General features: G+C 39.6%; 1 protein-coding gene across 1 annotated transcript in view; it reads right to left on the bottom strand.

The window, feature by feature from the left end:
* OSBPL8 (oxysterol binding protein like 8) overlaps nt 1-12,844 on the bottom strand; it is a 123,520-nt gene that overhangs the window by 57,753 nt on the left and 52,923 nt on the right. Inside the window, exon 3 of the mRNA XM_080935724.1 lies at nt 3,628-3,765. Coding sequence (XP_080791850.1) covers nt 3,628-3,718 — 91 coding nt within the window. The 5' untranslated portion in view covers nt 3,719-3,765. The remainder of the gene's footprint in view (nt 1-3,627; nt 3,766-12,844) is intronic.

Below are 12,844 nucleotides of genomic sequence, written 5' to 3' on the forward strand. Positions count from 1 at the left end.
ATAAGAACTGGCGTTCCCTAAAGCTGCACAGCAGGCACGGGATGCCCGGCATGCGTCAGTGGGAGATGCAAAGCCAAGCAAGCACATGAAGCCCCACCATACGGTCTCTACGCAGCCAGCAGGAGTGACACTTCAGCTCACAGGCTGCTAGCAGAAAGCAGAGGTGAGGACCTATACCCTCAGGACAGTGTACAGCTGTGACCCCAGCTCTCAGCAGGCAGAAGCTCAGGATCTGGACTACACGGGGAAGTCCCTGATCCCAACCTTCTCACCACCCTAAAAACAAGTTTGGCAGTCTTAGACCTTATAAAAATGTGAGGGATTAAAAACTGTATTTTTGTTTTAACTATTCAAACAACATGGATATATAATAGTGCTTAATTTCTCCATTATAATAATCAAGAGAGCTTAAAATCTAAACCAGATTATTACTACTGTAAGTAGACTGCACATCTTTAGCCTGCAAAAGGAATTCAACAACTATCTCTCTACAAATCATTGTATGCATGTAAAAGGATAATTAAAATCTAAAATCTAGATTAAAATTCTTTTCCAGATTAGAGTTGCTTTGTATACTGTGCAATGTTAGTCAGGAAAAAAAAATCACTCTTCCCAACTAATCAAGCTCATTTGTAAAAAGGAGGAGTGACTTATACATTATATATGCTCCTATAGGGATTCTATGAACTAAGCCATGTAAAAGCACTATAAGACGTAAGCATTAGTCACTATACTTTTGGAACTAACTCTTCTCACTCAGAAGCTGAAATGCTGGTTGTGAGCATCTGACAGATTGTGGAGTCCTGAGGTTTTCTAGATGTGCTCATCAGACTCATCAGACCGTAGCCTTTGCTTTTATGAGGGGTTGTTTATTTTATGTTGTCTTTGTTTCAGACAGGGTCTTACGAAGCCAAAGGCCTCATCCTCCTCCTTCCAGCTCCCAAGTGCTAGGATTACAGACATGCACCAATATGGCATAATCTAGTTGTTTTAAGTAAAAAAAAAAAAAAAAATAGTGTTAGGCATGGGCTTATCCACACTAGAAGAAACTCCTTTTTCTTTGCTCATATTTATTATGTCTGTGCATGATATATCGGGGGAGGGGATGCATGCAGACAAGAGGATACATTGATGGGACCAGTTCTCTTCTACCATTTTATGAATCTTGAGGCTCAAAGTCAGACTCCCAAATTTGCTCAGCAAGTACAATTTCACTAAGGCACTGGGCCAGCCAGCCTCATACTAAAAGAAATTCTAAATGAGCCTATCACCTTCAACCCAAGTGATCATTTTTGTCAAATAGTTATGACAACTGTTGGTATAATAATCATTATTATCTAACTCATAAAAATATGATGTGCTATAATGTTGTGTGAAAAGGGGTATGTGTGCGGGGGTACAGTACCCAAGGAAGCCAGAGGACAGCTGGATGAAAGATTTGAACTCAGGCCCTACACAAGAGCCAACCCTACTCCTAACCAGAGCTATCTCAAGCCTCTATTATCTCAAATTTGTTAAAACTAACACATAATGAATACCTAAAAACACCTAATTTACCCATATTAAAAAATTTACATTCAAAACAGCTAAAAAAGATAAAGATCTTTTCTTTTTAGAAAAAAATCATTGCTAAATGTTAAAACAATGTCAAAAGTAGAAAGGCAATATTGTTCAACTGGCTCAGCTTTATGTCAACTTACTACAAGCTAGAGTCATCAGAGAGGAGGGAGCCTCAGTTAAGAAAATGCCTCCTTAAGATTGGCCTGTAAGGGCCCAGCCCACTGTGAGTGACGCCGCCTCTGGGCTGGCAGTCCTGGGTTCTAGAAGAAAGCAATCCATGAGGAGCAAGCCACTCCTCCATGGCCTCTGGACCACCTCCTGCCTCCAGGTTCCTGCCCTTCCTCTCTTGTCCTCTTTGCTTTTGAGCTGTTATTAGGTCATCATAACAATAGTAACCCTAAAATTTCACACCATCATAGAATAACTGAAACCACCCAAAATATAAAAAACACAACAACAAATTCAAGTTTCTAAATCTTAAAAGCAAAAGCTTTCACTGCAGCTATGGAGTGCGGCTGAGGAACTGAGAACACACAATACAACTCTAGCTGATAAGGAAGTGCAGCCCACAGGCTTGTGGGAGTCTCTAATACCCTTTTATGGGGTATGAAAGGCCAAAGCCAGTTTCATAATACTACTAATATTAGTCACCAAATTCTCTGCTGCCATGTATTCATGGAAAAAGAATGAGTTTCATTTACAAATGTCATCAAAGAAGCAGTGAAAAAAAACTTAATCTTGAACCATTATACACAGATTTAAATATTCTCTGCAATAAAATGAGAAATGTATAAAACACTACTGTGTAGTAATTTTTAATATAAAATTTAAGGCAGAATTTTCTATTAAGACCAGTGAGTTTTAAAGCAGGAAGTATATAAATGGATTTCCAATTGCATTTTGCAGCCAGTGTTTAAGAGTACTATCCATCAAGTTTTGTTTGACTACACAGAATGCGTGACTTAGTATGTGTGTATATTTATGTGTCCAGATTTTATATATACTTCAAACCATCACATACATCACAGCACACTGACCATATAGGAACAGAAATAAAAATAGTCTTTTTATTAAGATAAACATTTAAGCCTTTTGAAAATACCAAAACTACAGTAAGGGAAAGAACACCTTTTTCAATAAAACTGTTATTCATGATCTAGAAATTCCAAATACTCAAATAGAGAAATCAGTATTAAAGTTAATACTGAAAACTAAATCCTAACACTTGTAACAACAAGAAGACAACTGAAAGATACTATAGTAGACAAAGTAGGCAGGCAAAGAAATCATCCAGCAGAGGTATGGGAGCTAAAGAATCAATAGTATAGAAACTAACTGGACTGGTCTTCCAGGAATGGGTGTGAAACAGTGGGTATGAGCGACTGGAAGTGGAGAGGGAATGGGCTGTGGGGCAGGGGTAAGAAGAATGGTTAACTCTGGGTACGGTGTATAAAAATGACTTCCCCTAGTTTTGAAGACAGGTAGACCATGTAGCCCAGCTTGGCCTAGAACTCAACATTCCTCTTACCTCTGCACCCTGTTAGAACTGTAAGAGTGTACTCCTGTGCCCAGCTACAGAAATAACTTTAAATGTTCTGTGACACAGCAGAAGAACCATGAATGACCATAACTAATTATGAATCTCAAAATAGGTAGTAGTGAAGATTTTGAAATTTTCAAATACAAAAGCACAGGAAATGATGTTAAGATTTTTTTTCATTGTTGTTAACATGTATTTATTACTTTAATTCAATAATAAAAATGTTCTAATTCCATAAAGCTAATTTATATTGCAGTTAACTTTCGTTGCAGATGCAATTCAGATAACCAGAACCTCTTTGAAAGTTTCAATATTTTTATTGTATATGTAAGGGGCTAGAAGATAGAACGGTGAACGAATCCCTGGCTCAGAGGAACCAAACACCGGCGAGGAAAGGAACCAGGAAAGGGAAGTGCGTTCATTCTGAGCCCACTGCAAATGGTCCAAACAAAATAAACAGCAACAAAAGTTGTATAAAGTCAGGTAGAAATGCACTGTCACAGCAAATGCCCCTGGAGACCTCTTACCCTGGCTGTGAAGGCTGGCGGGGCTGAGAGAAGGCTGCTGCAGATCTCTAGTTGGGGTTGGGTAAGCTTCTTTGCCTTGGCGCTGACTCATCTTCCCTGGAGTCAAATGCTGAGGCTCCTCACTGTTCGCTACAACAGCTCAAAGAAAGAAGAGAAAAGAAGTTACTACTGAAGTCATAGGTTTTATGGCACAATTAGTAACTTGGAATAAACTTAAAGTAACTTTTGATTATATTAATCTTGCCACTTTAATGACTTGGATGATCATTTTGTTTTTATATTCATCCAAGAGTAATGGACGGGTAAGATTCAGTCAAATATACACCCTGCAGATATTGTACCTATCCAACTGCTAAGCCCCCCCCCACCCCCGTGGGTAAGCATCTTTCACAGGGTTTATATTAACTCTTCAATATCTGCCAATACAACAAGCCATTTCAGAAGGAATAAAATGATCAAAAAGTATAAGGAAAGTTTTATTGATGATTGGAAAATACAAATTAGTAGCAAGAGAAAAAAAAATACTTTACATTCAACTGAATTTCTACTCTGGTTTCTAATTTTTGGATAGCAAGTAGGTAAAATTTTGGTTTCAAAGGCAGTGGAAGTGAGGTTCAGAGACAACCCTCTCCATGACTAAAGAGCAAATAACGCAGGCAAGAGTTACAACCACACCAAGTCTGTCTTGCTGGCAGGGCTGGAGAGATAGCTCAGCGGTTAGGAGCATGCATTGCTCTTGTTGGGGACTCTGCTTTAGTTCCTAGTTACTACATAACCACCTGTAATTCCAGTTCTATGAGATTACAGTGCTCTTTACAGATCTCTGAAGGCACCAAGACGGGCGTGTACTGCACAGGGATACCTGCAAACCACTGATACAGAAAAGTCTTTTTTAAAAATACCATGTTTAAAAAAAACCAAAAACAACCTTGCCACCCCAACTTTGTTTGTAGTGACCCAAGAAGATATGAAGAGAAATGGAGAATGTAAGCAGTGGGGGATGGGGTGAGTCACCCATGGTCCCAGAACTTCCACAGACTTTCATGTCTCATACTTGTGGACAGTTTAGTTTCACAGTAAAAATTCATGACTTGGTCTCTACTTGTCAGTTTAACTAGAACACCTCATTGATATTTTTATCATTTTATCTTGTTTTTGTTTAAATATGATACACTGTCACTGTCGTCAGACACACCATAAAATGGCATAGGATCTTATTACAGATGGTTGTGAGCCACCATGTGCTTGCTGGGAACTGAACTCTGAACCTTTGGAACAGCAGTCAGTGCTCTTAACTGCTCAGCCATCTCTCCAGCCCCATCATTTTATCTTTTAAAAAAGCAAATGGTTTTAGATATTTCCTATCATCCTAAAGTTTTCAAAATTATATTTCAGGTCCTTATACTTCAAAACCAACATGCTAAACACTGGCATTGATCATCAAGAAAGGGTATAATAAAAATATGTACTCCCAAAGTAAAATTATCAAACCAAAGCAAAAATTAAAGGCCTGTGGACAAGTAGCTAAATTTACTTCTCCAGTTACATTATCTCCCCGACTAAATCTCCACATCGTCTCCAGGCCATGCTCGCTGCTCCAGGTCCCAGGCAGTGCAGGTGTGTCTAGAGCACAGCGTCCGCTCTCCCATCCCACTTCAAGACAAACAGAGATGGTTTGCGACTGTCCTTTCTCTCACACTTACATCCAGGGACCATTCCATCTTTAGACTTTTGTCTCAAACTTTTGTCTGGAATAGCATTTCATATAGAATGCTATGGCTTCTCCTCACTTGCATGACTCCTACACCCTGGGCCCACTATCACTACCTTTCTGCCAGCCCACTGTGTCAGAGGTTCATCAGATACTTCTGTGCACTTCCACTGTGTGGAGTTTATTTTCACACAAAGACCTAAGTCATTACCATTTAGTTGGAAAATCAGATGCACAGCAAATGCTTTCCATCTTATTATACAGAGCCTGCTGCCACAAGCCTGTCTCTCAGCTATTGAGAAGGCTGGTAAAAGAAAACCTCTAAGTTCTATGCCAGCCCAGGCTATGAAGTGTTGAAGTTCAAGGCCTACCTTAGCAACTTAGTGAGGCTGCTTCAGAAAGTCACTACAGCTTGAATGTAGTTACGGTTTTAGCCTAGTGCAGGGCCCCTGGGTTTAATCCGTAGGAAAGGAAGAAAGGAAGAGAGGGAAAAGAAGAGATAAAGAGAGCAAGACAGAGAGAGAGAGAGAGAGAGAGAGAGAGAGAGAGAGAGAGAGAGAGAGAGAGAGAGAGCAAGAGCAAGAGCAAATTTTCTCTTAAATCCACTTCCACAAGAGCAAAGGGGTCTGGCATTTTTTCTCTTGGCTTCTCCAATATGGACCACCTTGGTATTCTACCAGAATGCCATTTTATAATTCCCTGAACCTGTTTTATTTCTTTTTAAATCTCTCTCTTCTCTCCCCCACAATGTGTGTCATATCTGCATGTGTATGCCACATGTGTGTGGAGGCCAGAAGAGGGTGTTAAAACTCCTCTAAAGCTAGAGTTATGGTTCCATGTGAGCCAGCCAGTGTGGGTACTGGGAACAGAACTCAGGCCCTCTGGAAGAACTGCACTCTCTGTTTTAACTGCTAAGCCATCTCTCCAGCCCCTTGGGGCCTGTTTTCTTGCTCCTATCTAGAATACATGGGCCCAGATTTTCACATGCTGTATCCTCTTGCTTGCTGTCTGTTTTCAAATGCTACCTGTTTTGGAAAAGTCCTTTGGTTTCTTCATGGTGCTTTCTCATCAACAGGCTCTTGGTTTTAACTCAGCAACCTCTGATATAATTCATCAACCTCTATGTGTTAGTGCCCACCCATCTCAAGCTACTGTCTGTCACACGGCTTCCACAGCAGCTTGTGTCACTACCTGAAATATGTAACAACTCCTCTTCTCTACTACACTCAAATATCATGAGTGCAAGGCTTTTGTCTGCCTCATTTCCCCATAAATACTTAATTCTGATCTGCTCTTCCTGATGTATTGAAGGCACTGCTTCCTGTTACACAGGTATGTGATAAAATTTTACTTAAGAGTCAGTCAGACTAGGTTTATATTTTTATGAAGGTTCTCTATCATGAAGAATACATTTTGGCTCTTCCAGCTACTAAGTGTGACTTGTTTGATAGATTTTTAAAAAACTATCTCTGAGATTTATAATTAATAACAGGACTGTACAGAAAACTAACTTACTAAATAACAAAGAGCCCCTTCATAGGTGTAGGGCAGATGCACAATGGGGAAGACTAGGTTAGCTGTCTGTTAGGCAGACAGACAGACAGACAGAGTCCATTCCTTCCCATAACACAGGAGGAATAATCACATAATCACATGAAATTAAGGAAACAAATGAAAATACAAAACGGAACAACTTTTAAAACATAATCAAATCTCTGTAGACTTGGAGCAGGCCATGATCCCTACAGGAAGATGTGGCAGCAGCACAGAAAGGAAAGTGGTTCCCAGGACCACCAGACCACTGCACATTCAAACTGTGACTTTGGTCATCAGATGACCGCACAACGAACCTGAATTTCTTCACTCAACAGGAGAATATACTCAGAGCCATATAGTTTTAATAGTCTGTATCAAAGTGTTTAAAACCTATAGCTCCTATACACCAGTTAAAAAGACCTACAGCAACACAGAACTAGGAGGAAGAACTGAGCAGTACTGCAGCAGAACATGCAAATATCCAATAAGTACATGGAAAATATTCTGTCTGCTTAATGATCAGAGACACCGGGTCACAGTCATCAGAACTGAATAAAATGAATAAGCTTGAGAATATCAGATAAAGAAGATGGGGTCATCAAGATCTCTTGCACACTGTTGGAATATAAACTGATACTAGCACTCTGGAAGGCAATTTGGAGCTAGCACATACTTGATGAATGTAACACAATTTTGCTCTTATCCCTAGAAAAACTCTTATATGTGCATACTAAGAGACAAGGACAAAAACTTTCATATAACGCTTTTCAGAAAACAAATACAACAAAACAAAAACTAGAAAACCTCAAACAGCTTAAGTACTCACCAATTAAAAATAAAACAAAGGGGGTTGAGACGCCCTGGAGAGATGGCTCAGTAGTTATGAGCACTAGCTCTCCTCAGAGGCCCAGACTTTAGATTCTCCATGCCCACGTAACAACTACAACCTTCTATAACTCCAGTTCCAGGGCTGCAATACCCTCAGCTAACCTCTGCTGCCACTAGGTACAAAGCACGCACACTCGTGAGAACAGCACAATAATAACGCTAAAGTTAAACAAAGTCAAATTATCCGGGTGCGCTGTACGTCAGTGATCCCAGTACTTGGAGGGCAAAGGCAAGAAGATCTCCGCTAGTCAAGAGCAGCCTACTCCTCACAGCAGGTTCTAGCCAGTTCTACACAGTAAGACTCTGTCTCATAAGAACAAGATGATAAGAGGAGTTAATAAACTATGGTAGTAGCATCAGCTACTTATATACTATATATACTATAGTATATGGTGTCTAGTTCCAGATTGAACAGCATGGATGAGTCACAGAAATATAACATCAACTACAAAAAGCAAGTTCCCAACAGATTACATACACTCCGGTGCAGTCCTTTAAAAACAGCGTTGTCAGGGCACCTGCCTAGCATGAGAGGGGTGCCCTGGATTTAATCTTTAGAATCAGAAAAAATGGGTAAGAAAAATGGGCAAAACTCAGTAGTAAAGGCACTCGCCACCAAATGTGATGAAACGAGTTTAGGACCCACATAGTAGAACAGGAGAACTGATACACACAAATTGTCCTCTGACCTCCAAAAACATGCTGTAACCACATGGGTGCTAGCACACACACACACACACACACACACACACACACACACACACTGAGATACATATGTAATTTAAAATTTTTTTAATTTGAAAATAATGTATCCTTTTTTAAGCAAAAAAAAAAAAAAAAATAAGAGATTTAAAAAATTACAAGACAGTTTTCATACCTGGTAGGGAAAAGGAGGACCACAGCATGTTTAGACACAGGCATGCGTTTTAAGTAACTCCATTACATTCATAGGGAATCTGTTCACCTCTTTCCATCCCAGTGTTTATGTGCTTCTTGGAGACATGGTCTCCAAACACAACCCAAACTGGAGAGGCCTCATACAGTCCTGCCAGTCTGTCTCCCTGATGCTGGAATGACAGGCCTGTGTCTTTATACCCAGCTCTCAAGTAACCTCTTTTATCAGAGTGCTTCACAGTAAGACAGAGGCCATCTTCCTGTGTGTTTTGTCTCAATTAGTTCACAAACATTTCTCTTCATAACACAAATCATTCAGTGCCCTGCAGAAAGTATAACAGGAGAGTATCTCAACAGGGGCCTAGTAACTTCCATGACTTTGTTTCTGTGTGTATCCACTGGCACAACTGATAAATATCTGCTAAATAACCCAAAAGGTACTTGGCAAAGGAATCATTGTGGCAACATAGTTTCTTAACAAGTGCCAATGGTGGCACTACAGTGCCCCCTGCTGGCTCCACTCAGTGCACGTAGCTACTGTGCAGCTCCTACTTAACAGCAAGCCACTGATGTAACTAATAGTACAGTTACGGTGTCAGGTCCTCAGCAACTCAGCAAAACTTTGAAGGAGTTTTCAAATTCTGGCATTTTCCATTCTGCTGTATGGAAGCTAAAATAAGATATCTAAGTAATCTGCATGTCAGCCTCACTGCCCTGAAGATTTGAGTCTTTTATAAAATTAAAGTAGTGGTAAGATTTAGTAATAGCTGTAGAGAACTTTAAGATTTAAAAGTATTCTTAGAATAATAAAAATGTATAAAGAGATTTATGTTCTGTTTTTATGTTTTGTACTATCTGATAATATTGCGTGGAATATGCAACATATTTTAAACTGCTGTGATTTTAAAAAGTAGTGTATTACTTTAAATTAGCTTTTTAAGAAAATTAAATAAGTATTTGAGAGAAAAAACTAACATAGACCAAAGACTTCATATACTTACTACCTTTTACTAAGACATGTTAGTTATGAAAATATGGCTGTCATTATGAAATTATGTAGCCATATTCATGCCAACAGTTACCCTCTCTTTAGAACAACAACAAAAACCCTCATTATGAAGAACTTTTGCCCATTTTCTTCACCATTCCCTTTCTTTGAACCCCCCAGAAATGAGTCCCAGAGCAGAGATGGCCTGCAATAGTGAGGTGACTAATATATATAAATACAAACTTCTAAATCAGTTTCCTATGTGTGATTCAATAAAGATCAAAACCTCTGTTCACTTTATAATGGAATAAAATTTTAATTGCTTTGTTAGACCTAAATTCGACCAGCAATGCTTTGCTCTCACCTTTTAGTATTAGCAATAGTGGTACTTAGTGGACTATGCTTCCAGGACAGTTAAGTTAAAGCTACCGGCTTAATATGTAGAATCAGCATTTTATTAACTGATCTCAGACGTTCCTTTCGGTTCAATGATGCTATGACTTCTAATGTAACAACTGCTCCTCTCACTGCATGAACTGAAACAATCTGAAATGACATGTTTTATTTGTTGTGCTTATAAAAAAAAACCAAAACAAACAAAAAACCAAAAACAAAACAGCCACCACAATGTCCCTCTCATCCAGAAAACAAAACCAAACCCAGCAAAATCTGTTACAGTAAATTGAATATTATTTTATCTTAAAGGATAATCTTCTAGACCTCTAAAATAAAACATTTTCATAAAAAGCTCCAAGATACAAACAAAAATGACAACCCAATTATTATATTAAGATTCTAGAAATAAAAACTTTCTCAGTTTCATGAGGCAGTAAATAAGTTCCTTAAACAATCTCTTTACACCTGTGTTTATACAAGGGTCTTGGAAGTAGGAGGTCTTACTACATATTAACCTCTAACTTACTGGTTCTCAGCCTTCCTAATGCTTCCAAAATACAGCTCCTCGTGCTGTGGTGACACTGGCCATAAAATTATTTCATTGCTACCTCATAACTGTAATCTTGCTACTGCCATGAATCAATTGTTCTGTGAGTCTTGTTCTTCGATGGCTGGAAGGGTGGTTTGACCCCACAGAGTCTCCACCCACAGGGTGAAAGCCACTGCTCTGGATGACTGTGATTTAAGTACAGACTGTGGCTCAAACAGACAGTGGCAGCAGATGAACAGTGGTCAGTGAACATTTCTACAATCAAAACTGAAATATTATTTTTCATTTGTAAGTAATACCAAATACCCTGTTCTCAAAACATGACATTCCAACTTTAGCTACTTACTTGATGGCCCAAGGACATCTTTGCTATCACCAAGAAGCTTTTAATGCAGAGGAATTGAGCAGCAAACAAACACAATCCAAACCAGGGAGAAGCAAACACCGGACGGAAGCAGCAGTGAGACAAAAGGACAAAGGAACAGTGTTAGTCTGTGATAAGGAAGCACAGGTACATTAGTTCCAATCATCATACTTTATAAGACATTCCCTCTATGTACAAAAAAAAAAAAAAAAAAGAAAGAAAGAAAGAAAAAAGAAAAGAAAAGAAAACCCAAACCCTTGTCTTAGGTGATACCTAATATTTGTTTAAACTTGGGGAAGCGAAGCTATGACGAGAAAACGAAATCACCAAAGTACCTTGCTTTACAGTTACTCAAACCAGAAGTCCTATCTGATAAGTTCAAGATAAGCAGCGGTAGAGACCATTTAGAAATGTAAGCTCACTGAAAGTTACTTACCCTTTAGATTTAAAGCTTTAAAAGTACCAACCCTCAATCACTACTAAGCATTAGTTATGCACACCATGAGAGCATTCTATAGAGAGTGAGTCTTAGACTATTATAAGATTACATTAGAATATTACAAGCAAGAAGCAGGTTCTATAAAGACATCAATAAAATAGATCCTTTTTTAGCCTGATGGAAAAAATAAAAAGGGAAATAGTTGTTGTCTCACAAATAACCCCAGGATAAGTTTTAAGTCAGACATAAATTACAGCTTCTAATCCCTAAGGAAGGCAAAAGACAAATTCCATGCTGCCCACCCAAAACACCCTCACAAAGTATCCAGGGCTGACTTCAAACCCACAGTCCACCTCCTGCAACCTCCTAGATTCTACCAGGCCAAGCAGAAGAGTTCTTTAATGAAGAATTTAAAACTGACAACAGAAAAAAAGCTGCAGGCTTCGATCTAGAAACTCTTTTAACCAACAGCATCACTCGGGCTCCCTTAGTAGGTACACAGCTCTCAGGTATCCTGCACCTCACAGACCAAAGCTAAAATAGTCTCTCACACAGCTCACACACAGCTCTGCTGACATAGTGCTCAGGTCTGTATGACAAACAGTAAACGTGAGGGAGAAGATGAAAGGGTGAAAGAGTAAAGTGTTTGTGCATCAGGAATGGAGAGATGCTCCGCTACAGTGAGCACATGCTGCTCTTCCAGCAGACCTGCATGTGGTCACTGCACCCACATGGGCAGACAGTATTCACAACCACCTGCAACTCCAGCTCCAGAGACTCCACTTTTGCACTCACACACGCACATACCCGCAAAAGACACACAAATAAGCACATAATTTAAAATTAAAAATAAACCCTAGAAGTTAAAAAGGCAGAAGTACTTGTGACGACTATCTAAAACAGTGGTCCTTATTCCCTGGTAAGCATCCTTTCTCCTCCAGAGTATGCACAACCTCTGAATTTCCTTTTGTTAGTTTTGCTTTGAGTGCAGGAGGTATATAGGCTTGGTTTTAACGTGTTGTCAGGCTGTTCTGAAACCTGATCCTCCTGCCTCAGCTCCTGGACTACAAGCACGCACCACCATGCCTGGCTCACTACTCAGGAAGGGAAGATGGCAAAAGGGTGGCAACCTCCTCGGAGACTGGGTCCTGTTCTCAGTGCTCTCTCACACCGAGGCAAACGTCTACCGTAGCCCTCCATAAGGCAGCCTTGCAGGGAGGCCCACTAAGTACACAATGAGGCGAGGGATGGAATAAGCTTGAAGAGGGTCTCTCCTGTCCAATCAATCATGTTTTCAGTGCACACATCAACAGAATCCCTCCCTAGTCTTAGCTGCAGCCTCCTGACTGGAGCCACATGATAATCTACTCTTACATTCCTGACTCCCAAAATTTGAAATAAATGCTCATTGTTTAATATGACTTAATTCTGGTATCATAATACAATATAAA

Source organism: Micromys minutus, assembly GCF_963924665.1.
Source record: "Micromys minutus genome assembly, chromosome: 22".
NCBI classification, from domain to species: Eukaryota; Metazoa; Chordata; class Mammalia; order Rodentia; family Muridae; genus Micromys; species Micromys minutus.